General features: G+C 43.4%; 1 protein-coding gene across 1 annotated transcript; it reads right to left on the reverse strand.

Moving 5' to 3' along the window:
• Window positions 1-20269: 20269 nt before the first annotated feature.
• On the reverse strand, window positions 20270-25755 carry LOC148033503 (pentatricopeptide repeat-containing protein At4g18520, chloroplastic-like). Its single transcript, XM_087681447.1, has 3 exons — window positions 25475-25755; window positions 25231-25307; window positions 20270-25131 (listed from the first exon to the last, which is right to left on the reverse strand). The coding sequence occupies exons 1-3, from the start codon at window positions 25629-25631 to the stop codon at window positions 22681-22683; spliced, it is 2685 nt and encodes an 894-aa protein (XP_087537573.1). The 5' UTR covers window positions 25632-25755; the 3' UTR covers window positions 20270-22680.
• Window positions 25756-27410: the final 1655 nt, after the last annotated feature.

Consider the following 27410-nt stretch of genomic DNA (forward strand, 5'->3'; position numbering starts at 1 on the left):
GAGGCGAGATCTCTTGCAAAGAAGGAGCCCAACCATCAAATGCAACCTTCAGCCCCCCTTGCTTTTGTTGCAACGTAGCGTTCTATGGAGGAGACGTCAACTTTTTTGGTAGTACAATCTACATTATGCTTCAAATGTAGTCATCCAGGAGGAGGCAACATTATCCGAGGAGGAGGCGACATCATATAATGGGGTGGCACCAAACCCCAGGGAGGGCATGCGTAAACTTTTCTCTCCCTTCCTCAGGCAACTGCATCTTTGGTGCGGGCGATAGTCCTTGTGTGCAAGCGACACATTCTGTTACCTAATTCATGTCTTCTATTTTATAGCTTTTTAGGTGATTGCAGATTTTGAAGATGTCTTACTAGTTTCAAGGCTTTGATGACTCCCATGAGGAGCTTATCTCACACCACTCATTTGAGTGGAGACGTGATTATCATGAGTTTCATGATTACCAACGATGGGAGGAGTCTCCTCAAAACCATCCCTCTTCTACTCATCTATCACAGAAGCGAGACCCATCTGAAGTGAAGATGCCTCTCTTGATACCCTCTATTCAGTTGCATGTTCTCCCTTCTATGCCCAAAGAAGACAAACAAGATGGTTCCAACTATTCCTTGTGGTCTTGCAAGGTGGAGTGTATATTCAACACCTTTGATCTTTGGGAGCTCGTTTCTTCATATGTTCCCTATTCCCTTTTTCCAAGAGGATCCAGTTGATGGTCCTCTATGGATCGTGTTGCCTTATGGGATTGGCTCAAATCTCGAGCAAAATCTTTTTTTTAATGAGTTTGTAGGACTTTGTTCTTATGCATGCTTGCAAGTTGAAGACTATGGTGGAAGTGTGGAGCAAGCTTGCGTCTTTGTATATTAGCACAAGACGTTTGCCCACAAGAAGAAGCTATAGATGCTCAGTCTTGATGACTCTCCTTCTATGAAGGAGCACATCACGAAGATGGAGAATATGAGAGGTGAGATTGCCTCTCTTGGATGGAAGATCTCTTTTGAGGTTATGGCTATAATCCTTTTGACTCAGCTGCCCTCTCCTCGGTTTGACGGCTTCTACACCAACCTTATCGCTTGAGGGCACAAGAGACTTTTATGGGAGGATTTTTCACTAGTTATCTTGAAGATCATGACGAACAACTCAGAGAGGTTCCATTTAGTGGTTTTGGCTCCACCAAGGTAGGAGGCGGGAAGAAGCAGAAGGAGAAGGCCAAGGAGAAGAAGGAAGAGGACAAGAAGGATTTGAAGGACAAGAAGCCCAAGTGCCCACATTGTGGGAAGGGCACTCACCCTGAGGAGAAGTGTTAGCAAAATTACCCCCATTTGAAGCCAAAGGAGAAGGATTCGAAGGATTCAAAGGCGACCCCTACTACGATAGAATCTGTCTTTGTGCATGTATTTGTCATGGAGGATATAGCTCTTACTTCTTCTTCCCACAAGATAAGCCTTAGCTCATGGATAGTGTCACTTCTTCTCATATGACCTACAGACATGATTGGCTTCAAGATTTGAGATCTACAGGGGGGCCACCATGACCATTGGTGACAACTCTATGATTCTAGTTCATGGAGTGAGGACCATTCCCCCATTACCAAATAGACAGCCTTCTTCCTCTAGAGTTCTTTATGTTCTGGAGCTGGGCTTCAACCTCTTATCTATTTATGGTCTTACCCTGCTAGGTACCCGGATAATCTTCACCAAATATGTAGTGACTATAGAGGATGAGTCTATGGGAGTGGCTCTTTGGACTGGTACATAGGAGTGTGGGCTTTACATGCTCACAACCTTAGTCGCGAGGTCTTCCCATGATCTTGGGCTACTTTGGCATGCTTGGTATGATCATTTGAACATGGATGTAACTTCACAGGCTTCTCGGAGAAAGATGGTGGATGGACTTTTTGATTTTTCTCCTATTCATATCCTCTACCCTAGCTACTTGAGGGGCAAGTGGCATCGGCATCCACATCCCCAAGTTGCACATGGAGGGCTTGTCCACCGCTTGAGTTGGTTCGCATTGACCTTTGCGGACCTATGGGCATGGCCTCCCTTGGGAAGGCCAAGTATCTGATGTTGATTGTTAACAACTTCAATTGTTATGTGTGGCCTTATTTTTTGGAGTACAAGAGTGATGCATACACCTACTTCTACAAGTGGAAGGTGTCTGTGGGGACAGAAACAACTTCCAAGGTTTGAGGCATATGAGGGAATCATGGTGGCAAGTTTACTTCTAATCTCTTTTCTAAGTTTTGCAAGGATCACAGGATTCAAATGGAGTACTCCCATGTTAACCCTCAAATGAATAAGGTGGAAAATCCAAAAAATCTAAAGCAGAAGACAAGGCCAAGGCAAAAGTGAAATGAAAGATAAAGGTGTGCCAAGAAAAATATGGAAACATAAGAAGTACAAAATTTTCCTAAATCAAGAAGAGAGGCGCACAAGAAAAAACGCAAGTCAATACTTTGGTTAAAAAGTGCAAGGTACACCATGATTTATTTTGTAAAAGAGTGCCGCAGTGCAAATTGTAAAGGTAGATGGGTGGTAGGAAGGAAGCTAGGAAGGTAGGAGGACAATGGGAAAAAGGGCCTAGCGGCCATGTAAAAAGGGGATGGCCGCCCAAGTGAATGAGAAGCTCGTTCTTGTATGTGGCCAAAAGTAGCTCTCCTCTTCTTCTTCTTCTTCTTATTCTTCTTCTTCTTCTTATTATTATTATTATTATTATTCTTCTTCTTCTTGCTTGAGCTTCTGCTTGAGAAAGGGAGCATGAGAGTGCGAGTAAGTGAGTGTGTGAGGGTGAGGGACCATGGTGGAGAAACTCTCCATCTTCTCCTCTCTTCTTCTCTTCTCTTCTCTTCTCTTGCTCGCAGCAATGGAGCGTGGAGCATGGAGCTTGAGGATCGAGCTCGCTTGAATCTTGCACTTGGATCTTGGAGCTATCGGAGTGCTCGAGAGAGGAAGCAACTTGATTGGGCACGGAGGTAAGCTCACTACACTCATAGAGAGAGATAGCACATCGGCTATGTGAGAGGTACCATTAGTGCTTGCCTTGAAATGCTTAAATAATAAGCGATCCGTGGGACTTGGCGGTTGAGCGTGAGCTCCCAACATTTTGATCCATTGACGGGACCAACAGATTTAAGCCTTGAGTGCTTACACGCTTCGAATCGAGCATTGAAGTAGGGTTTTCCCCGAATCAATGCTTGAGGTAGATAGGTAAGAAGCAAGGGAGTTTTAAGAGGTATTTGATCTCCTTAACAAGTTTTTGGATTTTTGGATTTGGGAAAGTAGGTTGGAGTAGTGTAGGTATTTGCTTTGTGATTTGGATACATTAGGGTAGAAAAAAACGGAGAAAAAAAGGAAAAAAAACATTAGGGTATCTAGTGTCATAGTAGGGCAAGAGGGTTTGATTTGTTTGCCAATTTACATTTTGGATTTTATTTGCTATTCCAGGTATATACAACTCATCCCCTCTATCCATAGCTTTGATTGGAGATGCGTATGATATGCCATGATCTAAATCATGTGATTTGAGTGATTTATTGTTGAGTCGTCCAAAATCGCATTGCGTTTAGCTTATCAAAGTGACAACGATTTTGGGGCTGAGTCCCAAAATCGACCATGGGCCCTCTTGTGTTCGGCCATTTGACCCACCACCATTTAAACGCTTAAGACTCGGCCCACCAAATCAACCATTTGGCCCATCTTACTCAGACACATGAAAATTCGGCCCTTGGCCTTGCCGACTCGGCCCACCTCACTTGGATAAGCTGACATGGCCGAATTCACCATTCGGACCAACTTTGCATTTGGCCCACTTGACTCGGCCCACTACTGTTCGGCCATTTGTCCCTCGAACAACCACATTCGGACTGTTCAAATTCGACATTTGGACTAGTTGCATTTGGCCCTCGACCATTTAGACAAGCCGAATTGGACATTCGGCCCTTGCAATTTGGACCTGTTGGGTCGAATTTGGATTTTTTTAAATTTTTAACATCTAACCCTTGAAACCGACCTAGAGACCATATAGAGCTGAACGCCCATCATAGATTTGTCACTAGGCTAAAATCTAGAGCAAGTAGTTCAAAACTTGGCTACGAACGGTCCTTTAAATTATGCATGGTGTTTAGCATAATGGCCATGCGAGCCGGGGGGACTCCGCACCTCCCCCAAGTAGGCTAGAGAGAAAACTTGCGTTGTGACAGGTCCTGCAAATTAGATCCTAATGTAGCAATGGCTCTACACAAGCATAGATTCTCACTTGCAAAAAAACAACCAAAAGCCCATACCTGAACAAAGACAAACAGAGACCCTAGAACCTTAAAGGGCCAATCTAGCCAATAAGGGCAAAAATGCCACAACACAAAAACATGTATATATTGCATTCGGACTGCATCTAGTCAAAGCGAAATACAAAAATATCAAGCTACATTGTGAGGATGACTAGATATGACAGTCCTGATGATAGATGCACCTTGAATGGCACTGTACAGACAACCCAAGACATTAGGAAAATCCACATCTGGTTGTGTAGTTGGGGACTCAAAGGTATGTATCGGAAGGCTTGAATTTATAAGCCAAGACTCAAAAGATGAAGACATAGTACTGGTTGCTTATCTTAGGGTCAAACTCACCGCAAAATGAGAGCATAGTGTCAATGCTCTCATCGATGAAGGAGCAGATTTTAATAACTTGACCTATGAACCATGGACCTACTAGGCCAACCAGAGCTCACACTTACTAATGCAACTCTTAGTCCTTATGGGGGACACCCACAAGCACTTATAGGGAAGTGCAAAATCCTTGTAGCTATTGGAATTGAAAGCTTGCCTATCCTATTCCATGTTCCTCCAAATAGTGCTAATTGTGGAAAGGAAACCCTCCTAGGAAGACCCTTCAAAAGGGTGATGAATTGTGAAGCCGATTATGTAGCACAGAGGATATACTTGACACTACCGGGTATGAGGATAATCACAACCTTTAGTAAGGGTGATCTCATCAAACCTCGAGGGAAAGATAAGGAACATTTTGACATACTAGGCAAGCCTAGCAACGAGAGCAAGGACTTGTTGAAAGTTGATACAAGTGCGTGTTGAATAGAGAGAACCAGTGTGAGTGAGGTTACGCTTGAACCAAGAAGTTCAGGAGACAATGCCAAGGATAGGCTTTGGACTTACAAATATTATAGAAGACTACTAAAGAAGCCCAAGCCTTATAGACGAAGGTATTGATGGAGAGCCAGCACAACTCTGCAATGGATATCCAACATGTTACTACACGCTCAAGGGTATTACGCAGGTAACCAATGGATTTGGGTACCAAAACCCTGTGCTAAACCACCTCTGTTAGTTGCAGGCTAGATCGTATCAAAAGCGAAGTGCAGGAGGAAATCTAAATGAAAATCCGTGTCTCGAGTCAAAAACATTGGAGTGACTGAGTCCCTCATGATTGAAATCAAGAAACCCAACATGACTATTCAAAGGTAGATCCTCAGCCTAGCATGCTTAACAAGCACATATCAGATGTAACCATTGAGCGTGCACAAAGACCACTAGTGCCCAAGGAACCTTTGACTTCCAAAGGATAATAAACACCACAGGCACGATGCTGCTCATGATAAGGCTGATTGCTCAACAAAGCAAATGGCAGAATCATCTGACAGCCACAAGAAAATCTTCCATCTAGAACCAAGTCCACCTAGGAGTCCCAAATCTCCTACACCCTCTTTCCCTAAACGGACACAGGAGGCACAACAGCTAATGTCAAGTGCAGCTGCTCAATCCCTATCTCAATCTTCATCTGGGTTTCCAAATGTCCAAGATGCACGTGACATGACACCACCCTTAGTTCTCACCCTAAGGATATGCCTGTGCAATCCACCTTGACTAGCTCAATTGATGCTCGATCTACACAAGTGAATGCGCAAAATGCAATAAAAGACACGACCACTTTTGATATGCTTAAGGACTTAACACTACGCATCTGACCAAATGAACCAAAGATGAAGTGCTTGATGAAGTTTGATCACAAGCTGACAGCCATCACACGTGCATATGTCCATGTGGACATTGAAAGGCCAACACCAGAGCACACAAAGCTCATAGCCGTACCCCTGACTCAAGCAGCAACGTGTTTGTTCCCACTATGTAGTTGTTGTTGAAAAAGTCATAAAGGACATCCCAAAGGCCACAGTTAGAGAATTGTGCTTGATACCCTCACTCTATACTGCTCAATGTGAGACAAATAAGGAAAATCTCAAAGCAATCAAACGAAAAGGGAAAGGAAAAAGGTAACTTTTTGCAGAAATGGTACTCCAATCAGAGTGTGGCAACCAAAATTGGCCACCAACTAATGATGCTCGCTGAGTAAAGGAAATCCCTTTGGACATCAATTCATGATCCCACGTACGTTGCCCCAACCTCATTAAGAGTGCTGGCAACGATCCATCACATCCAACTTTCTGCCCCATTGTCCAAAAACATCCCTTGTACGATAAAGTGCTTCTACAAGAAGATCTACATGTGGCTAGCAGGCATGGAGTAGGGAGCATAGTACTTGATGTTAACGCATATGTCTTCTGCCTCACTCAAGCCCCTGCAATCCTAGATCTCTATGCTTCCCATCAATACAACCATGACTTCTTCAACTGGTTTCATCCAAGTTTACATGACATGAACCCTAAACCATCTATTGGTTCTACACTAGAGTCACGCAAACCTCTTGAGCAAGAGAAAACAACTCTAAACACAACACCCGCTCTGATAAGAAGCAATGGAGGCATGTTCCAATGGGTAAGGACAAGAGTCTAGAGCAATTGCCAATGCAATTGGATGAGGGGCTAAATAGAGGGGAATTAGCTAAAGAGCTAGACTCTCCAAAAAGAGAGGTAGTTATACCCTCACAACCTAGCAAGGCTATTCAAAAGGCCATGGCTATGTTCCATAAGGACATGCCAGAAAAAGAGAATGATGAAGCCCAACCAAGCACATCAATAGCTGACCTAGTTTAGGGTCTTGAGTTTTTAAAGGATACACCTCGATTGCCTAAAAAAAAGAGGAGAAAACAACAAAAACAATGGCAGTTGCAAGTGGCTATAGATGCCAAGAAGATTGAGACCAAGAATGCTGAAGAGCTAAGGAATAAAGCATGGAGTCCACCTATGAATGAACCCATTGCCATCTCTCCTAATAACGGTGATACCTCAAACACATCCATGTGTTCTGATAAGTCAAAGCAACCATTACCATCAACAGTTGCTTGCAACACTCAATCCACCGACAATAGAACTTGCATTGACCAATCAAGAGTTGATACGACACTTCCACAATAGGTTGACAAAACTATACCAGTCACGTCCAAGGAGAACCATGACACAATAGCAAAAAATCCTCAGGAGAAACATGAAAACCCCAAAAACAAAGCAATCCTAGCATTGACCAATCTTGCTTATCTAGGCCTGAGCCCCCAGCTATGCTAAAGCCTAGGGAAACTCCCAGAACCTTGCATGAGATAGCAACCGAGCAAGCCCTCATCGAACATAGGGGTGTCATAGTGTGCTTGACTAAGTTGGATGCTAAACTCAAATTATTCGCACGTGCCTACGTCCTTCACAGACATGGGCCCAATCCCTAAAGAGCGGCTTAAGGAATACTTGTCATATCCACTATCCTAGAAAGAGCAAGAATATCTAAACAAACACTATGACAAGCTCCTACATGAACGTATGCAACTCATCTCTGACGAGGAAGTTGACAAACTATGTTTAACTGTGACATTCAACAAAGTGCTTTCCCAACCAAATCTCTTAGAGATAGAGTAGCTAAAGTGACAATCAGAGGGTTGAAGTCAATTTGAAAAACGTTGGTTTGAAAACCATGTTTGGAGCCCATAGTCTCAAAGGAGTGACTGGCCAAATGGCGGTCTCCAAGAGACCCGATCTATGTGGCCCCAATTTCCTTTCGAGTAGTACTGACTACCATTCAGGGTATGGACTTAGCTAGAACTAGCCAAGAGAACTCTCTTATTGATAAAATTCTCACCGAGGAGGAGCTACATGTTGCCAATAGACTCAGACAAGGCACCATGCTACTCAATGTTGTAAAATATCTATTGTTACTGAGTAGGTTGCCACGATTACTGGAAACGTATGCCACGCTCCAGTACAATCCTAAGTTCTACAATTGATTTTTATCCTCATGAAGTGACATGGATTCATAAGCCTTAACATAAATAAACAATGTGTTTTTTGATTGTGTATAAATAATACTAAAAGAAGCAAAGTCAACACACACACAAGCAATGATAATCAAGTGCATGTGACATGCATCAAAGTCAACACTATGGGATTCATATAAGTGATGTCTTTTTGAGATGCACATGTTCATTATGGTTGAAGCATATGACTTGCATGTACTCTCACGAATTGCCAAGTGAATACAGGATGACATGGGTCTTTATATGAAAGCATTCAATGTCCAAGTCACCAGAAGACCACCAACCCCACAAAGAGCCATTATAGAGAAACCAACAGAAATGCCAAGAACAAAGAGCCATGGTGAAAGCCCCACTTACAGGAAGAGAAAATCACCCCTACAGAAAGCACACATTGCATTTGAGCATGGCCCAAAGCATAGTCATTGGCTACTCTCTCTTTCTTGGCCAAACTCTACATCATCCAGGTAGGAGCCACACTCTCAACAATGACAAACATTTCTTCATCAACCAGGATTCAATTTTCCAGATGCTCTATCCCTTGTCCATGCACAACTCACTCTAGTTGCTACATCAATCGCTCTAATGTCTCACATGTTACAAAGAGAAACCTAAAATGGCAGGGCAAGCTAAGGTGGCAAGCTCCCATTCACGATGGAAGAGCAAGCAAAGCATGGCTTGATGGTAGAAATGAGGGTTTTTAGTTAGTTCACATTGAAGCTTACCCTAGACCTAGAAGATGCCATCTTGGAGGAGCTAGCCATAAAACGACTTTTGGACCAGTGCAGACTACAGAAGTATGTAGAGAAGGTCGGGCAGGCTGTCGATTATAGCAAGTGCGCAGAATTTTCAAGGAGCTACGATGAAGAAAGAAACTGTGGCATGATGACGGTAAGAAGAGGAGAAGAAGCTCACCAAGTAGAGGTGGAGTTGAACCCTACGATGGTGGAGAAGGCCCTAGGTTTAGCCAACAACAGCAGGATTGAGAAATGCCCAAAAAGGGATGTGTATAACATGATGGGGGTCTTCTTCTCTTCTCTTCTCTTCTCTTGTCTCGCGCACGGCTATGGAGGATGGAGCTTGGAGGAAGAGTCTTGAGGATGCTTGAGCTTGCATTAAGAATCCTAGAGCTACCAATGTGCTTGAGAGAGGAGGCAACTCAATCGGGCATCAAGGTAAACTCACTATACTCATAGAGAGGGATAGTGTGTCAGCTATGTGAGAGGTAGCCATTAGTGCTTACTTGAAACGCTTGAAGGAATAAGCAATCTATGGGTCTTGGAAATTGATCAAGATCTCTTACATTCTGGTTCCATTGTCGAGACCAACAGATTCAAGCTTGAGCGCTTATGTGCTTCAAATCAAGCATCAAAGTAAGGGTTTCATCCATGAACCGAAGCTTGAGATAGATAGGAGGTTTTTGGTTTTTAATCCGTGCTACAAGTAAATGCTTTTGGTTTTTGACTATTAGTTAAGTAGGAGAAATCAATTCAATACTTTGCATTTAGAGTAGGTTAGGATAAAGAAATTGGAGTGGAAAGCTTAGGGTTCGTTGTGCTGTAAAACATGTCCGAACAAGGCAAAAATAGGGAAAAAAGGGAAAAAATGAGTGCTTAGATGTGTTGGAATCGCAAGAGGAGTGATAAAAAAGATTAAGGTTGTGTCTAGCAAGGGTTTAAGACCTCGGAGGCAAGGAAAAGCCTCATTTGCAGTCTTAGCTTTGAGAGAGAGAGAGAGAGAGAGAGAGAGAGAGAGAGAGAGAGAGAGAGAGAGAGAGAGAGAGAGAGAGAGAGAGAGAGAGAGAGAGAGAGAGAGAGAGAGCTTGTAGGTCATGAGCTTACATCGGATCGATCGGAGCATGCCAAAGTTTTCTGCGAGATTCATGTATATGAGACCATTGGTCTACACCCTTAATTGAACTCTAGAAGGTCTTGTAGATGATTGTGGCAAAAGTGTGGAGATTTTCATCAAAATTGTGGTTGATGCTTGTTTTGGCCGGTGGAATCGAATGGAATTTCTAGTCTCTAATTCCTAGAATCAGATGTCTGATTCTGCAGAATCAAATGCTCGAACCAAAGACCTTGTCTGATTCAAAAAATCAGACACTTAAGATCAGACCTACCACATCACCGCTCAACAACCCACCCCTGTTTGATATGAGAATCAGACAAGAGGAAATCGGACACACCTTCTCGTCTAATGATTGGACGCTCGACCCGTCCAATCACGACAATCGGACCACAAAATTGGACCCAGTGACCTGTGGGACACCGATCCGAATCAGACCGAGCGCCCCTGTCTGATTCTGAGAATCATACTTATTCAAATCGACCATCCCACGCTATTCGATCGAACACACCTTGTCCGATTGTGACAATCAGACCTGACCCTATCTGATTCCTAGAATCGGACACTGTTAAATCGGATGTCTGATTTTCAAAATCGGACACCACTTGACAGAGAAAATCTAGAAATTTGACAAACCCGACCAACAAAGAGTGTGACATGCACCGGAAGAATTCACCGAACGCCTTACAAATAGTTACAAGCCTAAAAATTGTGGCCGAACAACCAAGAATCGTGCGGCAACACATTTCCACAACCTTGACATACTTAGTACTGTAAGCTGATTGTAAGACCCCAAATTGACCCTGAACAAGCTGAATGACATGGCATAGACCCTATTGAGTGGCAAGGAAGGCTAGGAACCAAGCTTAGCATCCCATCAGGCCACGAGCACAAGTAGGAGTGTAGAAGCTAAATAGTCATCTTGTCTTCATGAGGTCCACTTGGAAAGAGCTGAAAGTATGGCTGCACAAAGTGCACAGAAAATAGTAAACCTACACACGCAGAGTGAGGGTAAGTTGAGGACTGGATGTAATTAACAAGGAACTCACTCAAACATAAAAACTTAAAGGAATCCACCAGTAAGAGAAGATCCCAAGAGTGATCGAATCTCAAAAAGTAGGACCAAACGGAGAACACAACTGAAAAGCCAGATGTAGCAAGAACTAACACTATCGAGGAAGTGGATCTACCCGACCTCATCAGCCTGATAAAAAACTTGGCAGAATAAGAAATCTTAGACATGGACAAGGGTAGTTCGAGCCGTAGAAGCAATGAAGAGCTTGACCTAGGAGACTTTCTTGAGGCGATCTAGTAGATAGTGAGCAAATATGACGCTCAAACCCAATTGGAACACCACAACAAACCTGTGGAGAAAATCATAGTGGATCTTAAGGAGGAGAGGAAGATAGCACGCAAGGCATAGTCACATACAACAAGGATCAACAAACTAGGAGCTCACGCTAGAGCATAGAAATGCGAGAGATCCAGAGAGTGCTAGCCCTAGCATGCCAAAATAGGGCAGAGAGCAAGAGAGCACTAGAAGGAGACCTCATGCTAAGCGAGCTTTTGATGAAGCGACTACTAGATAACACGTCAGCAAAGCAAAGTGTTGCAGTGTTAGCAACATCACTACTGGCAGGGTTAGGAGTCACCCAAGGCTCTAAGAGCCAATCAAAAATTCCCATGGCAGCGAAACAGCTAGACAAATACCATGCAAACGACGACCTGTACAGCTTTGTGAAGCGGTTTGAGCAGGTCTACGAGGCCAACGGCCTCACTGATCCCACTCAATGCTCAAAAGATTTCAGTATGTGCTTAGGTGACAAGGGTGGACCTGGTACACAAGTCTGGATGCTGCGGAGCAAGCCAATTTCAATGGCATGAAAAATCTCTTCATTAAGAGATTTTCCAAACTTGGAAACTCCGATAACCTACTAGTGCGACTTATGAACGTCAAGCAGAGAGAGAAAGAGGACATCCGAGATTACGTGGCCCATGTGAGGAGCTTTTTCAAGAGAATCCCTATGGGTGAGAGACCAACCGAAAGAGCAGTATCCAAGGTATTCATTAACGGAATGCGAAGTGAGGAGCTCTACAAAGCCTTGGCCTGCAACTCAAGCTTAGATGCACTGGCAAGGGTCTTTGAAGAAGCTATTAGAGTGGATGATAAGCTCAAGGAGAGAAGCTCCAGGAGCTCAAATCGAGAAGAGTTTGGCACCAAGAACTCTGAAAGGGCTTCAAGGCCGAGTGAGAGATCAAGCCCAAGCGCTCGAGATAAAGGAAAGGGCACTGATCCAGGTCAAGAGCTAGTAGAGATGAAGATGGAAATAGCCAAACTATAGGAGAGATAATGAGACAACCAACACGCCCACATGTCCAATGCATGCATTGTGGTGAAAACCACCTGCCAATTGAGTGTTAGGACCCTAGGTCACGACCTTGTGCTAATTGCGGTAGGTTCGGCCATGATGCCATGCATTGTCGACTACCCTGGAGACTCGCATACTCATAGTCTTACAGTCAAACCCTACCTTGTGGGTAGGCCACCAAACTTCTTTGGAAGGGGAGCCCCATTGGCCCTCCCAGCACCTAATGATGCTAAGCTAACCATCCCTAGGATGGAGATAAACCCTATGGGTATCCCTAGACCACCTAAACCCTATGTAACCCATCCATCGAGTGATGCTTTAGTCCACTACGTGAAGGAGCCGAACAACAATGAGCCTTATCTAAACCCTCAGGTATCGTATGATGAAGAAGGCAATGCAATCCTTATGGACTACCGACCAATACTAGTGATGGGATTAGGTAAAGGGAGAGGCAGAGGCCCAAGAGGGTAGACACCTTGCAATCACCCATGGCACATTTCTTTGTGCTGCCCCGAGAGGGAGCAAGCAAATAGAGATAAGGCTGATCTGAGATGTGCTGAGTGTGGAATCACTCATCTCTTTGTTGATTTCCTTAGACGAAAGCCATCCTCTAGTTCGAAAAATGAGCCATCGGTTCCATTAGGGTTGTTCGATGTCAAGACGCTCAATGGGGAGGCCACACCTATCCCATTGCATGTCATGACCCATGCACAAATAAAGCACACCGGCATATCATTGCTAGGGCCTAGCAATCTCGACGCAATCTCAATTGAAAAGAAGAGTTAGAGATGACGGAAGAAGAGACTAGACACTAAGGTCATGCTCAAAACCAAAAGTGCCACAACACTGCTTGCTGGACAGAAGGTCACTAACACAGAGGCAGAAATGTAAGCTTCAAAGATGGCTACGATGGAAAGTGCTAGGGTCAAGGAGTACCCCAACCCAAAGTGCCAGCTCGAAGCCATCGAGAAGGTGAAGGAGTGAGTGAAAAAAGCCCAAGAGCACCTCAAAGATGCTAAGCCCATACTAAATGACGAGATTGATGATCTCTCAAGCATAAGCACACTAGTCCCACCCCCACGACTAAAATCAAGGGATGTGGCTGCACCACAAGTAGTGCCGCTTAGATAAAGTCTAAATGCTATGGGCCAACGAATTAGTTAAGGCCATTGGCCATGAACTATGGGGTTAGGAGAGAGGCAAGTAGCTAGCAACCTCCTTAATACATTGGTGACCACTCCTATGACTCCAAGCTTAGGAAACTTGCTTAGGCAGCATCCAACGCTATGGCAAGAGTTGAAACAGTGGGTTGAAGAATCAAATGGGCAAGTTATCGCAAACTTGCACAAGCACGATGTGGAAATGCAAATACCTAGCTTGATGTTACACTCCGTGCTTAAGTCTTTGCACATGAATGCCTTTTGGGAGGGCACAGAGATGCATACAGTCTTGCCAGTCTTAGCTCTTGGAGATGTCACAAGAAAGGGAATCATAGACACGGGAGCGAGAGTAGTGTGCTAAGCCATGCAATACTCCAAACTTGGGGTAACCCGTCGGTCGAGACTGCTAGGTTTAATGTCACGCTGGCCTGCGGAATGAAGGTGAAACCATTCGGCATGTTAAAAAATTGGCGATTCAAGATCATAGGAGTCCAATTCTTTATTGACTTTATAGTCATGAAGGGAGTGGACTACAACATCCTATTAGGCCAACCCTGGATTGCAATGCGAGAGTCATAGAAGACTAGGGCAATGGTCTAATCTTATTAGGCAATCGAACGAAGGCTGTAAGAGTAGAGATGGACACTTGGAAGACTACGCCAGTTGACCTAGATGCCATCTCCACCACGCTAAAGGGTGATGGCTAGATTAGGAAATCCTATGGGGCCTTAACCAAGTATATCACATGTCGTGAGGACGAGCGAGACTGGATGCATGTTCTTGCTACCATTGACCTGCCATTCTCAAACAATGAGGAGTACGAACAAGACAACAAGAGGATTGGCAAGCCCAAGGACACACCCTCAGTACCAATCTACATGATGGCTAGAAGCCTATGCGGAAGACCCAACCTTGTTACATTCCAAGTTCCAAACAATAGACAAGAGCTCCTGGAGATCCTAGGATATCTAACCGACAAGTTGGCTGGCAATCCAACAATGAATCTCAAGCCACTCATGGATCTCTTGGACAAGCCTGAATGGTGATGGTCTAAGGTGCACGATTTAAACTTGAGGTACAATTGGGCTTTAGTCCCCGACCAACAAGAAGAGACATACCACAACCTGGAGAATGATGAGCAGTCGGACAAAAATAGCTCTGACAACGAATATGAAGATTGTTGTTCCTTCAATGATGAGAGCGAAAGGGAAATAGACACCATAGAATATGGCATTGGGGGACGTGTAATTGAACAAATATGAGTTGACTCCAGAACATGAAAGCAGAACACCTTTAGGATACAAAGAGGAGTCATGTGCATGGACTGTGACCGAACCTGGCTAGAGCACATAGGCGCAATTGACTATGAGTAGGTAGGCCTAGCCCAACCAAGCGACACACCACTACTAAGAACGGACACACCTTCTGAGCTGCGCCCACTAGGAGAGACTCCCTCTTCTAGTGAAGACAAAGAGTTTGATTCTGAGTCCGAAGTCATCTCAGATAGTGATCGTGAGATACCTCGACCTTCCAAGGCTAGATGCACCAAGAGAGACCTACTAGTCCACCTAAGACACCAATGGTTAAGGGAGGAACGACGGAAGTTGCCTAAGGAAACACGGACAGAAGAGTAGCAAAAACCGCAAGACCTACCAAAGCGATTCACGAAATTCAAAAAAGAAGATAGGGTAGTGATTTTGCTGGGAGCCAAACAATAGGGGCAAGCAAGTGAACCAATCGAAGGACCCACCAAGGTCAAGGAGGTCAATTTAGCCAGAGAAGGGGAGACACCTCGACCTGTCTTTATAGCTGATGACTTGACTGAGTAAGAGGAAGCAAGTCTCATTGCTCTCTTATGAGAGTATATAGACATCTTTTCTTGGTCCTTAGAGGGTCTCAAAGGGGTAGACCCAAGTATAGTGACTCACAATATACCCATGACACTAGGCGCAATGCTAGTCAAGCAATGACCGTATCCCATGAATCCAAAGCATGTCCACACCGTCAAGGAAGAAATTGACAAGCTAATGAGAGTAGGATTCATCTACAAAATTGAGCACATGGACTGGGTTTTGTCCATTGTCATCGTATTGAAGAAGAATGGAAAGATTAGAGTGTGTGTCAATTACAAGAGGGTAAACGCGGCTACAAAGAGAGATAACTATCCATTTCCGTACACCGAGGACATGCTCAAGAGAGTGGTTGGCAAAGAGGCCTATAGTTTTATGGACGGCTTCTCTATATACTTAAGGTGCAAGTGCATCCTAATGATAGGCATAAAACCGCATTCACCACTGAATGGGGCATCTTTACCTATATAGTCATGCCTTTTGGGTTGATTAATGCACCAGCCACCTTTTAAGTGACTGATGTGCACTATATTCAAAGACATGCTTAGGAAGGAGTTAGAGGTCTTCATGGATGACGTGTGTTCACTCTACTTGGAGGGAACACTTAGACAGACTCCGAGTGGTCTTTGAATGGTGTCGACTATATCGTCTCTCATTGAACCCCTTGAAGTACCAATTTTGGGTGAAGCATGGATCCTTTCTAGGACATGTGGTATCGAAGAACGGCACTGCCACAAATTTCTTGAAGATCAAGGTCATTGTCGATCTTCCACCCTCAACTGATTACAAGGGCATTCGGTGCTTCTTAGGCCATACAAGGTATTATTGGCGATTCGTGTTGAACTATGCCTTGATTGCTAGGCCTCTATACAAACTATTGATCATATTCGAATGGACAGAGGAATGCCAACGCGAATATGAGGAACTAAAAAAGGCTTTGTTCTATGAGCCTCAAATTGGACGCTCCCATTCCATGTGCACATTGACGCTTCGAAATTTGCTGTAGAAGTTGTTTTGTGCCAGCCTAGTGAACACAACCTAGATTACCCGGTGAGCTTTGCTAGCAGACAACTCACTAAGACCAAAATCAATTACTCAACAATAGAGAGAGAGGGTTTGGCCATGGTATTTGTTGTAAAGAAATTTTGGCATTATCTTTTGGCTACGCCTTTTACCTTCTTTGTTGACCATCAAGCCTTATTGTATTTTGTTAATAAACCTTGTGCTACAAGACATATCACTCGATGGCTATTTTTGTTGTTAGAGTTCAACTTATTCACGGTGGTACGTAAAGGGAAGCAACACTACATGGCTGACCATATGTCTCGCATCCCCACAAGAGAAGTTGCTGTAAACAAGACATTGTAGATGAACTGTCGACATGCATCTATTCTACTTATCCAGTGAAAGAGATTTGTTTAGAGCACACATGATGCCGTATTGGATAGATGACATAGTCCAAGTGCTTGAGCATGGACTACCTAAATGACCAATAGAAAAGGCTCGACTTAGGTGACTCATCTTGAAGATCTAACCCTATATGGGAGTGACTTGATTGTCAAATAATGAATAACACTAAACAACATCGAGCCATTAAAACCACTGAGTATGAGCCCGCTTATATTGCACTCACTTTCTTTTGAGTGCTCGCCATTACATGAAAAATTCACCTCCAGAACCATGTGCTACCACTTTTGTATTTGGATAGAGTACTATGTGAGGAGGAACTGCACATTGCTAGCCTCATTAACACAAGAGATTTTCTCACAGATGTTCTCACCTATATCACCCATGTGGGCATCAAACCAAGTGACATGGGCAACTATGTTGCCACGGAATATAATCCTAGTTTTTATGATGGGCGTCTGTACAAGGGTCCAAGAGCATCTCATCAGTCTACGTCCTTGTGTATGCATAAAGTCTTCACTTTGTAAAATTTATGTTCTTTCGTTTCTTTTCTTTTTTTTTTTGGTCATTCTATAATAAGCATAGTTGAGCCATATGTAATCTCCTCCTCCGCCACTCCACCTCCGCATGCTAGGAAGCATTGCTAAACTTCCGAGGAGGGGAGGGAGTCAATCATTTGCTCAAAGTCAATTTCTTTCACAATTCACAATTTTTGCAAGAAATAAAATAGCAATTAATTTTTGAACAAATGAAAGGTGTGAGCTTATGTAATTTCAAATTTCTTTCTCAAAATGGATTCTCCTTTTTACAAGCACATCAAAAAATGGCAGGAACCAATGAGAAGGTTGTCCGTGAGAGGCATGGGAAGCCACAAATTCCTTTTACAAACACAAAGCAAGCAAACTATAACATGAACATGGACATCCTAAGAAATGGAAATCTGAGGTATAGACAAATCGAGAACCTCAGACAAGTTGTTGACAAATAGTAGAAAGCCAAAGAACTTGTGGAAGTGTGCTCCTTGGCTAAGTATGTGGAGAAGTTTGGGGGTAGAGTTAACCATCCAAGACTTACTGAGTCCTTGACAAATTATAATGTAAACAAAAGGGAGGGACTATCACAGTGAAAGCAGTAAAGGGACTACAGAAGGTGAAGATTTCTCTCTCAGTAGAATTGGTGCATTGAGCTCTAGGTCTACCACAGTGCTCTTTCAACCAAAATAAAGAAAAGATGTTGTAGCTCAATTCAAATTTACAAAGAGAAAAATGGGTAATGACAGCATCAAGCTAGAGGCAATCCCCGATCCCACTTTATAGCTGCTGCAGGCCAAGTTTATACACATTGTTCTCCGATGCTCACCACAATGTTGCAATGAATAGGATCCACTTAACCATGTTTGAAGACTTGGTCATAGGGCACTTGAATGATGTGAACCTAAACACATACACAAGAAACACAATACATGCATTGGCCAAGTTACTTTCGGAGGTTGTGGAGTCTAAGGAAGTCGCTGGGGGACGTCAAAAACCGACTAGAGAAAAAGCTATAGGAAGAGTTGCCATGGTGGCCTTTGGCAATGTACTAATTGCCATTGTGGAGGAAACTGTAAAAGACTAGGCAGTGTTTGGGTAACAAGCATGCAGGATGGCATGTCAACCTCCTCAACATAGGAATTAACCTCAAAGGAAAAGACCACAAGCAAAGCAGGATCCACAAGAGAAGCAAAGTCAAACCTAAGAAGAGGAGAGTGCATAGACCACCTAGGGTAGAAGAAAACTAGAGACACTGAGGAACAAAAAGATCGAAGAAGACAGAAGGAAAAGGTTAGAAGGTGCACAGCAAGAAGAGCTCAAAACCATTCGAAAGCAAAAAGAGGAGAAAGCTGGAAATGAAGAAAAGGCACAAAAAGATGACCAAATAAAAGCAAGGATAAGGGTTCTGCAAAAGGGGGGAAGAAGAAAGATGCCACCAAGAACTAGGGTAAAGAGAAAAAAAAAGCCATTGAAAGAAACGGATGCACTAGAAATAGCCATGGAGAAATCCTAAAAGACAGAAGAGGAATGCCAAGCCAAGGAAAGATAGGAGAATGAGGACTATCATTAGGCTGTACAAAACTCTATGGAGCAAGCGTGAGGGGAAAGAAGAGTAGACATAGATGCTCCACCCAACCCACCTCAACCTAGAGTAGGATCAAGTAAAAGCACAAAGAAATAGGAAGTTTAGCAAGTGGGGGACACAATGGGGCTGAAGACAAGGGGAAAGAGCTAATCCATCCAAGACCATTACCACCACTCCCACCACCAAGGCAACACGCAAAAAAAGCCACACCACCCCTAAACTTACCACCCATAAACCTACCACCCCTACCCTTAACCCCTGTAGGAGAAGGGTGAAACCAAGCTACCTTGGCAGCAACATAATGGCTGGATGAAATACATTCATTGGTCTCTAGAAGTTGATCAGAAGATCTAGCAATCACTAGATCAAAGAGAATAGCCGTAGAGGAAGTAGAATCGAAGAGGAGGGGTGAGAAGATCCCAAGGGACCAAGTCTTCTTTGGAAAGAATATCAATGTGTTGGATAAGTTCCTACCACTCTAAAAGACCCTTCAACCTAGCAAGATGACTTTGAATACCAAAAGCAAAACTAAAAATTAAAAGCATTCAAGGCAACCCAATTGTGCAAATAGCCCCAAACTCAAAAAAGAAAACAAAATCTTCATATATGATTATGCCAATGTGGGGTATCTGGGCATGGCAAAGGCCCAATCAAAAGGGCACGGCAATGCTCCAACCCCAACCCTCTAAATACCAAACAAAGGTGTAGATTTTATGTATCAAAGGGCATGAAAGTAATTGTGGCAAGAGGAAAAAGCAATTGCCATAGGAGATCCAATGTCTTGAAAGGACTGAAGTAAAAGAGAGAGAGAGAGAGAGAGAGAGAGAGAGAGAGAGAGAGGTGTGCATCAACACTATAAAGAGCACCTTGACACGTGTGGGTCTAGCACAAGAGGGCTATATATTACAAGAAGCAAGTTCATAGGGAATGTATTGAGAGAGAGAGAGAGAGAGAGAGAGAGAATGGCGACACATTGTAACAAGCAACCATATTACTATCTAGGTTCGTAATATTGTAACAATTCAAGAGTAAGTTCAAGGTTCAAGGTATAGTTAATGCGGTGTTGTGAGAGAGAAAGAGAGAGGGAGGAATTTAACACCATCACTTTTTGGTTCACTAATGACCTGTGCTCGGACGGCGGGTCCTAGCATAGAGCGCTAGTATCACCATATAAACTAACCACCAAACCTTTCCTTATACATTAGCTAAGAGTGCAACCAAGACACATTTAAGTTTTGCAAGGAGCAAGAAGGAGCTCTGCCAAGTAGTGAGGGAGTGAAAGATTAGCTAAAAACATGGGTATAGAGAGAAATGATCATGACCATAATAGACCAAGAAAGAAGAGCCTCTTTCCACAAAGGAAGCAAACATTACAAGCATGTCGGTCAATTTTAAAGCATGTTATCTTGGGTCACCCACATTAGTGTGCTAAGAAAATGTCTAAAAAAGCATGTGTTCTAATAGCCTGTTTGTGCCACCCCACTTTATTGTACACCATATATAGCAGGCTCCAAAATGGGGCCACATGGACAGGTGAGGTAGTCAGCATTCGAATTAGGCTGGGTTCAAGCGACGGTAGAGATATGTCTAAGGGACGTACTTTTGACGTGGCATCTCACAAATGGCTGAGACTTCCCTCCTCTTTCCGCCGGACCCACCCTCTTTCTACCGACCCCTCCCCCTCAAAAGAGCCTTGGCACTAAGAAAAAAACTCTTTACCTTCTTGTAACACACTTTCCTCCAGCTTCACTGTTCACACAAAGGAGGTGAAAGCTTGGTCATGTTTCGCAGTGCTGCCGCCTCCGTCTGAACCCAGCCTTAGAACCAGAGGACGATGTTAGGCCATCATCCTTGGCCTTCTGAAGGACGTACGTCAAGATCTTCCACATTCAAAAAATGGCAGGTAAATATATCCATGGCCCTACTTAGAGATCTCTAAGTGACCCCTACTTTCAAATACCACCCACATCTTTTTCATGTTTCTCTGACTTCTTTGAACAGGTCATGACTAGCATTCGACCTGCTATAATTGGTTAGAAGCGTTCAATCGCCCATCAAATTTGAATTTGTGAAAGGTTCTTCCCACATCTTGAGCTCCAGGAACACCTCGTTTACTTAATTTAAGGAAGCCATCACATTCTCACAGGCCTCTAGAATGTAGAGCGCTTGCAGGACCCCGCCCTTGGCCCACTCATCAGGCAGAGACCATTTCCGCAGGCATGCTCCTACACTGGCAGCCTGTCCTGTTACCTGCATGTGCACGGCTGTTCTATTTTCAAGGCGTCATTTCTGATGCTCTGCTAGACATCTTAATAGAATCATGTGAACATACTCATGTGAAATGTTAATTTTCCATGATTCTCTCTCTTTCCCTCCTGCCCAGAAAAGCTTAATAAGAATAGTGTCTTTCAACAAACCTGAGTAACCTCATCCCCATCTCAACCAAACCAGCCCGCTGATCCTCCTCCTATGCATCTACTGAGAATCGAAACTCTCTGATGCTTCCACTAGTAAAAAGGGGAAGCAGTACAATACATGGTGTCACAAAGCACCTTTCGAAGCAGAAAGAACCTTGCACTTGTGCAATGACCCAGACAAGTTACTTCTCTGAAGTGCACAAAGCAAAGCTCCGCACTGCATGTTTCCTCAAGGCTCATAACCATAACCTTCAGCAGAAGTTCAATAATTCTTATAGGTTACCCAAAATCCTTTATCCTGTTGTACAAGCTATGCCAAGGACGTCTCCTGTCACATAAGCCTCGTGTACTCGTTAATGGGGCCACAAAGGTCATTACACATGACTCCAACAGAAATCATGTCATTTATTTAAAATTATTGTACCTCACAGTGTAGCTCGCTTTGGAAAAGAATGTACAGCTATGACACATGATCCTGTTTCTGCTTCGCATGTTGTTAGGAATACAGAAGTGCTGAAATCACTTGTGTAAGAGCAAACAGTAAACTGGCCCTCAGTGTTTTAATTGCATAATCAGCATGACAGCCTATTGACCTGCTTGCATCACCAAAGAAAACTTGAGCAGAGTGGCATTTTCCTTACACTGCACGTGAAATCTTGTGTGCTCCACCTATCTATCAGATCTATGTTTGTTCCTGTTTTCACATACCAGAGATCTATATATCCTCCAACATCCTGGATTTACTCCACCCAATAAAGAATAACTCCACTTTTTTAGCTCTCCAATAATTGAGTAGCAAGCAGTAGCTCCTGAAGTCCTCCTCCCAATTCAGATGACACATTTTCACCTTATCAGCAATGGCACCTTAAAAATCCACTTTGATTCCTTTGGAAGGTTTTGCAGCAGGATCAATAGAGGTTCTTCAAGAGTTTTGTTTGCAACCCCACGATAGACTCAAAGATGCCAACATAGCAACATCCAGACAATGTGGCATGGTCTAAGCTCCTCCACTCAGAAAATGCCATCTGACATGAGTTGCATGCAAGCATCTTGAGCTGTCCTGCAAAATGATTAACCAAATCATTCACCATTCAACTAGGCTTTGATCAAGCCTTGATATACTGTGGCTCTGCTAGTGTTTAAGCACCATAAATGCTCCAACCAGTGAAGCTGCCAGGAAGGCTCAAACAGACTGCACATTCACCCTTCAAATTTAACACTTTCAAATGTCTCACATAAGCGACAGTTTTTTACAGAATGTAAGCTGGTATCATTGCATCCATGATAGCCCCCCCTGCTCAACAAAGACTAGCAATTATTGCACTCCATGACAGAGAGCTTCCCGATGGTAGCTTGTTGAACACATTCCATGCCTCTGTAAACAGGCAATGTACAGCATACATTTCAACCAATGTACTGCCAACAGCTTCATAATGTTTTTCTATCCCACGCTTGAGGATTTCTGAATGTACAATTCGCCCTCTATCTATACAATCTGCATCCATACAACCTCTCAAGACACAAACAAAGCTCACAAAATCTGGTGACACACCCTCCAACTCCATCTCTTCCAAACAGTTTATGGCATCCTCAATGTATCGATGCTCGGTATAGCCGATAATGATAACATTCCATAATGCAACATCTCTAACTGCTAGGTTTTCAAACACGTTCTCTGCTTCTGCAAGCATACCAATATCAGCATACATTTCCACCAAAGTGCTGGCCAGAAAAGGAGCCTCATCAAGACCTTTCATAGATATTTCTGCATGTAGCTGTTGGCCCCTGTATGCATCCCCAAGATTTCCACAAGCTTTCAAGCAATAAATGTATGTACCAGTATCAGGAAGCACACCTTCTAGTTGCATTTTTTCAAGTAACTGGAGTGCTTCTTCACTACTGCCATGTTCAGTGTAACCTGAAATCAGCACAGTCCATGCAACTACATTTCGAACTAGAAGCTTGTCAAACAGTACTCTTGCTTCTTCCGGCAAGCCACATTTGCCATACAAATTTACCAACGCACTGCCAATATTGTTATCCCCTTCAAATCCCCTCTTAACAACCTCAGAATGCAGGATTCTGCCTTTTTCTCTGTCTTCTATGCTGTTACAATTTCTCAAAATGCAGAGGAAGGAAACAGAATTTGGGGCCACACCCTGAAGTTGCATTTGCTTTAAGCACTTCAAAGCTTTTCTTCCAAGCCCACAATCAGCATATCCTGCCAACAGGGCTGTCCATGAGACTACATTGCGGACTGGAAGCTCATCAAAAATGGCCTGTGCTTCTGCCATTAAACCACATTTGGCATACATACCCACCAATGCACTGCCAATTATAACATCTGTCTCTAACTCCTGCTTAATGATCTGAGAATGAATCCACTGACCTTTGGTAATGGCTCCTAGTCTGCCACTGGCTTTTAGGCTGCATAGGAATGTAACAGAATTTGGGCTCAGGCCTGCTTCTTGCATCTGTTCCAAAAAATTTAATGCTTCTACATCAAGCTCATGATTTGCATATCCAGAAATCAGTGTAGTCCATGAGACCACATCTTGTGCGGACAGGCTGTGAAAGACCTTCCGTGCTTCTTCTAGTGACCCACATTTTGCATATATATCTACCAAAGCATTTCCTATATTTGAATGCTCTTCAAAACCATATTTTACAATTTCCGCATGTACTTCCCTACCTGTGTTTATATCTTTTATAATACTACAAGCCTTCAGGCTGCAGATGAAGATCACAGCATCTGCATTCACCCCTTCGACCCGCATCTGCTGAAAAGTCTCCAGCACTTCCTTGAATAGCCCAAGTTCAGCATAGCATCGAACAAGTGTACTCCACAAAACAGTGTCCTGGACAGGAGAGCAATCAAACACACTTTTTGCTTCTATGATCAAGCCACACTTAGCATACATATCAACTAATGTATTGCTAACGTATGAATCTATTTCAAATCCCTCCTTGGCAAAGTCAGTGTGCAGCTTTTGGCCTTGTTCAAGGTCCTGCAGCTTGGCACAAGCTTTCAGCAGACCCATGATTGCATGTCTGCTGAGGTGTGTACAACACTCCCTCATACTTGCATATAAATTGAGAGCACACTGCAGTTCCCCAGTTTCAACATAGGCTTCTATTAGAGAGTTCCAAGTTTGGCCATCCACCTTGCTTGAGCGATTAAATAGCTGCTGAGCACCTGGCAGGCTTCCACATTCTAAATACAGTGAAATTAGGCAATTCTGAAGGCTGGGATGATCTTCAAGTCCATTATTGCAGATATGCAGATGTAGGCACCTTGTTTGAGCTAGACTAAACTTTTTTCTGCATTTTGTCATGATATGGATGAAAACATGTGCCAGGACAGGCTCAGGCATCTCTTCTGAAGAACCAGGTGCCTCCATCGAACTCATTTGCTTCAGAAAATCAAGTACCTCCTCTATGCTCAGCATCTCCCAGTCGATTTGTTTCAGAGAATCAAGTACCACCTCTTTGCTCAGCATCTCCCGGTCCATTTGTTTCCTCTCTCGAAAAGTGTGTTCTCGTTCATTTGAGCAGCAGTTTGTACAAGAACCTGTAGCCTTGTAAAGCAGAGGATCCATGTAGCTAGAGAACTCCAATTTAGAAACACTTCTTCCATTTATCTTCGGACGCTCTCCATTGACTTTTTCAACCGTATCTTCCTCAAAGAGTGGACCCTCTCCACCATTCACTTGCAGCAGCTCCTCATGTTCAAGATTTCTAGAGTTTGTCTGTCGTAATCAACACGATATTAAAAGCCAAAGGGCATTAACATAGTTTACAGCGCCTTGAACCTCTAAACCATTATGAACTTGCATCCATTCACTTACATGGGTGTTCCCGCCTTCATGCCACTGCATAGGCTCTGTGAGACAATCTGGCCAGAGATGCTTAGCGCTCAGATTTTCTGTAAAAATCATGAGCGTCATAATGAGCACGAAAAGACATAAGAAACTTCTCATAAGTGCAACAAAACAACATTCACAGCCGCATGCTATCAGAAAACAAGCAGGACTTCACATAATCATAGTGCACTTAATCAAGCGCGCGAAAAGGGAAGCGATATTGCAAAACCTGAGCTTGAGCTTCTCAACGTTGTTCGGGGAGGAGGCAAAGGAATCTTGATGGCTAATTGTTTGGAGATGGACGAGCTCTTGTCTGCGTCCTTCCATGTGTCTGCATCCTCCCCACGGCTGCGCCATGGGAGAGGACGCACTGAGATGCTCGCCATTCTGGTATCTCTTTCGGGCTTCTGCTGCTTATATTTTCGTTACACTTCTTCTTCTTCTTCGCCTTCGGCTGCTTGAAGGCAGCCCGACCCAATGGAGGCATTTCCATGTCACGAGATGAAACAGGATAAATTGGTGACTCGCCTTCCCTTTTCTCATTAGCCCAAGAAGTGTGGCACCCGCTCTTACAAACAACGTGGGCCCGCTAAAAACAGAGGCAAATTTCTCTTAGAGCCATGCCACACACAAGTCAAAATCGACTTGCACAAGTCGTGCAAGTTGAAACGCCACGGCGTAGATCTAGTCATCATCTTTACTTCTCTCTCTCTCTCTCTCTCTCTCTCTCTCTCTCTCTCTCTCTCTCTCTCTCTCTCTCTCTCTCATATTTATCCATTGATCTCGCCCTCTAGCTTTCTCATGTGTGTTGGTCCACCACATTCATACATGCACATGATCGAAGAGATCACATGTCAATTCATCCATCATGCAAGTCCATCGACCTGCATATGGAGTAGCCCTTAGGTCGATTACATAGTGGGTGTATCCACAAATAGACATCACAAACAAAATGAAGGTGCATGTAGACACATTGAAGGCAATGATTCATGCTGCATTTTTTGCAATATAGACTATTTTAGAGTAGCAACAACAACCCTACCCAAAATGAAGGTTTGTGTAGCCACCTAAAAGGCAATGATTTAAGACAAATTTTTGAGTTGCGGGTTGTTTAGAGTAGCAACAACAACCCCTCCTCCCACCCCCCTCCCCTCGTGTTTAGGGTAGTAGCAACAACCCCATACAAGCGGAAAAATCTACAAACACAATGAAAAAGTGAATTTTGCAATTAATGAGGTTTGGACCCCTTCCAAAAAGGATGATAGTAGAGGGCCTTAACCACTGGGGCATATTGCATTTGTTGATAAGAAGGAGGAGCTTTTGGCATCTAAGGTTAGTTAACATCACTAGTCCCTTGTTGCCCACCTCAAAGATCAATGAACAAGCCATACTACATTTCTTGATAAGAAGAGGGCACTTTGGTGTCTCATGTTGGTTACATACCACTAATCCCTCAAACACTCACCTAAAAAAATTTTAAAATAAAATGCCATTAGTTCACACACTAAAATGCTCTAACAATTACAAAAAAGGCATATGGTTTAGTAGTTCAACCAATTGCCTTGCATGTTAATGTCAAGAGTTCAAATCTCATTCATTATTGTATTTTCTAATTGATATGATTGTTTGCCTTTATATGCCTTGGCCAAGGACGATGCACGCTGGGTGGGGGATGTTGCCCATTGAAATCTATCTACAACTAGTAAAATGCAAGACCTATCTTCTTTGCCATGTGGCGTTACACCCCTTCACTTTTTAGGGTGGCAAGGATCTTCTCTTTGTGTGTAATTGGCCTAAAGCAAAGCACCCTTTTTACATATTTTTAAAAAAGGTGTGAGAGGGGGTGTGATAGAGACACCATAACATCATATAATCTAATTTGTGGTAAAGTCAATAACATATGAGGGCAATAAGTCATATCCAACACCTGTCATGAATAAGGTTCACAAAATTTCATAACTCTAAATATCTTACAAAGCATGAGAAACAAGATGCTCATCATTCTATATGCCCAAGGTCAAGGTCCTCGCACTGTAATCCAAGCTCCCCACATCCAACAAATATATTGACTACTATGTTTCTCTCCTCGATAAAAGTAGATAATAGCCACCTACACAAAGCATCCCATTAGTTACATAAAACATCATTCATAGTCCCTAGGTACA

This window comes from Lygodium microphyllum, chromosome 7 (genome assembly GCF_053477565.2).
Source record: "Lygodium microphyllum isolate KBCC chromosome 7, Lygodium_microphyllum_v1.1.10, whole genome shotgun sequence".
NCBI classification, from domain to species: Eukaryota; Viridiplantae; Streptophyta; class Polypodiopsida; order Schizaeales; family Lygodiaceae; genus Lygodium; species Lygodium microphyllum.

What these genes read in the sequence shown, in the direction of transcription:
- LOC148033503 (XM_087681447.1), bottom strand. Translation starts at nt 25,631, where the DNA reads ATGGCGAGCATCTCAGTGCGTCCTCTCCCATGGCGCAGCCGTGGGGAG. An exon ending in GTTGAGAAGCTCAAGCTCAG is followed by an intron (nt 25,308 to 25,474) that starts GTTTTGCAATAT and finishes TGATTTTTACAG; the next exon opens with AAAATCTGAGCGCTAAGCAT. An exon ending in ATGAAGGCGGGAACACCCAT is followed by an intron (nt 25,132 to 25,230) that starts GTAAGTGAATGG and finishes TGATTACGACAG; the next exon opens with ACAAACTCTAGAAATCTTGA.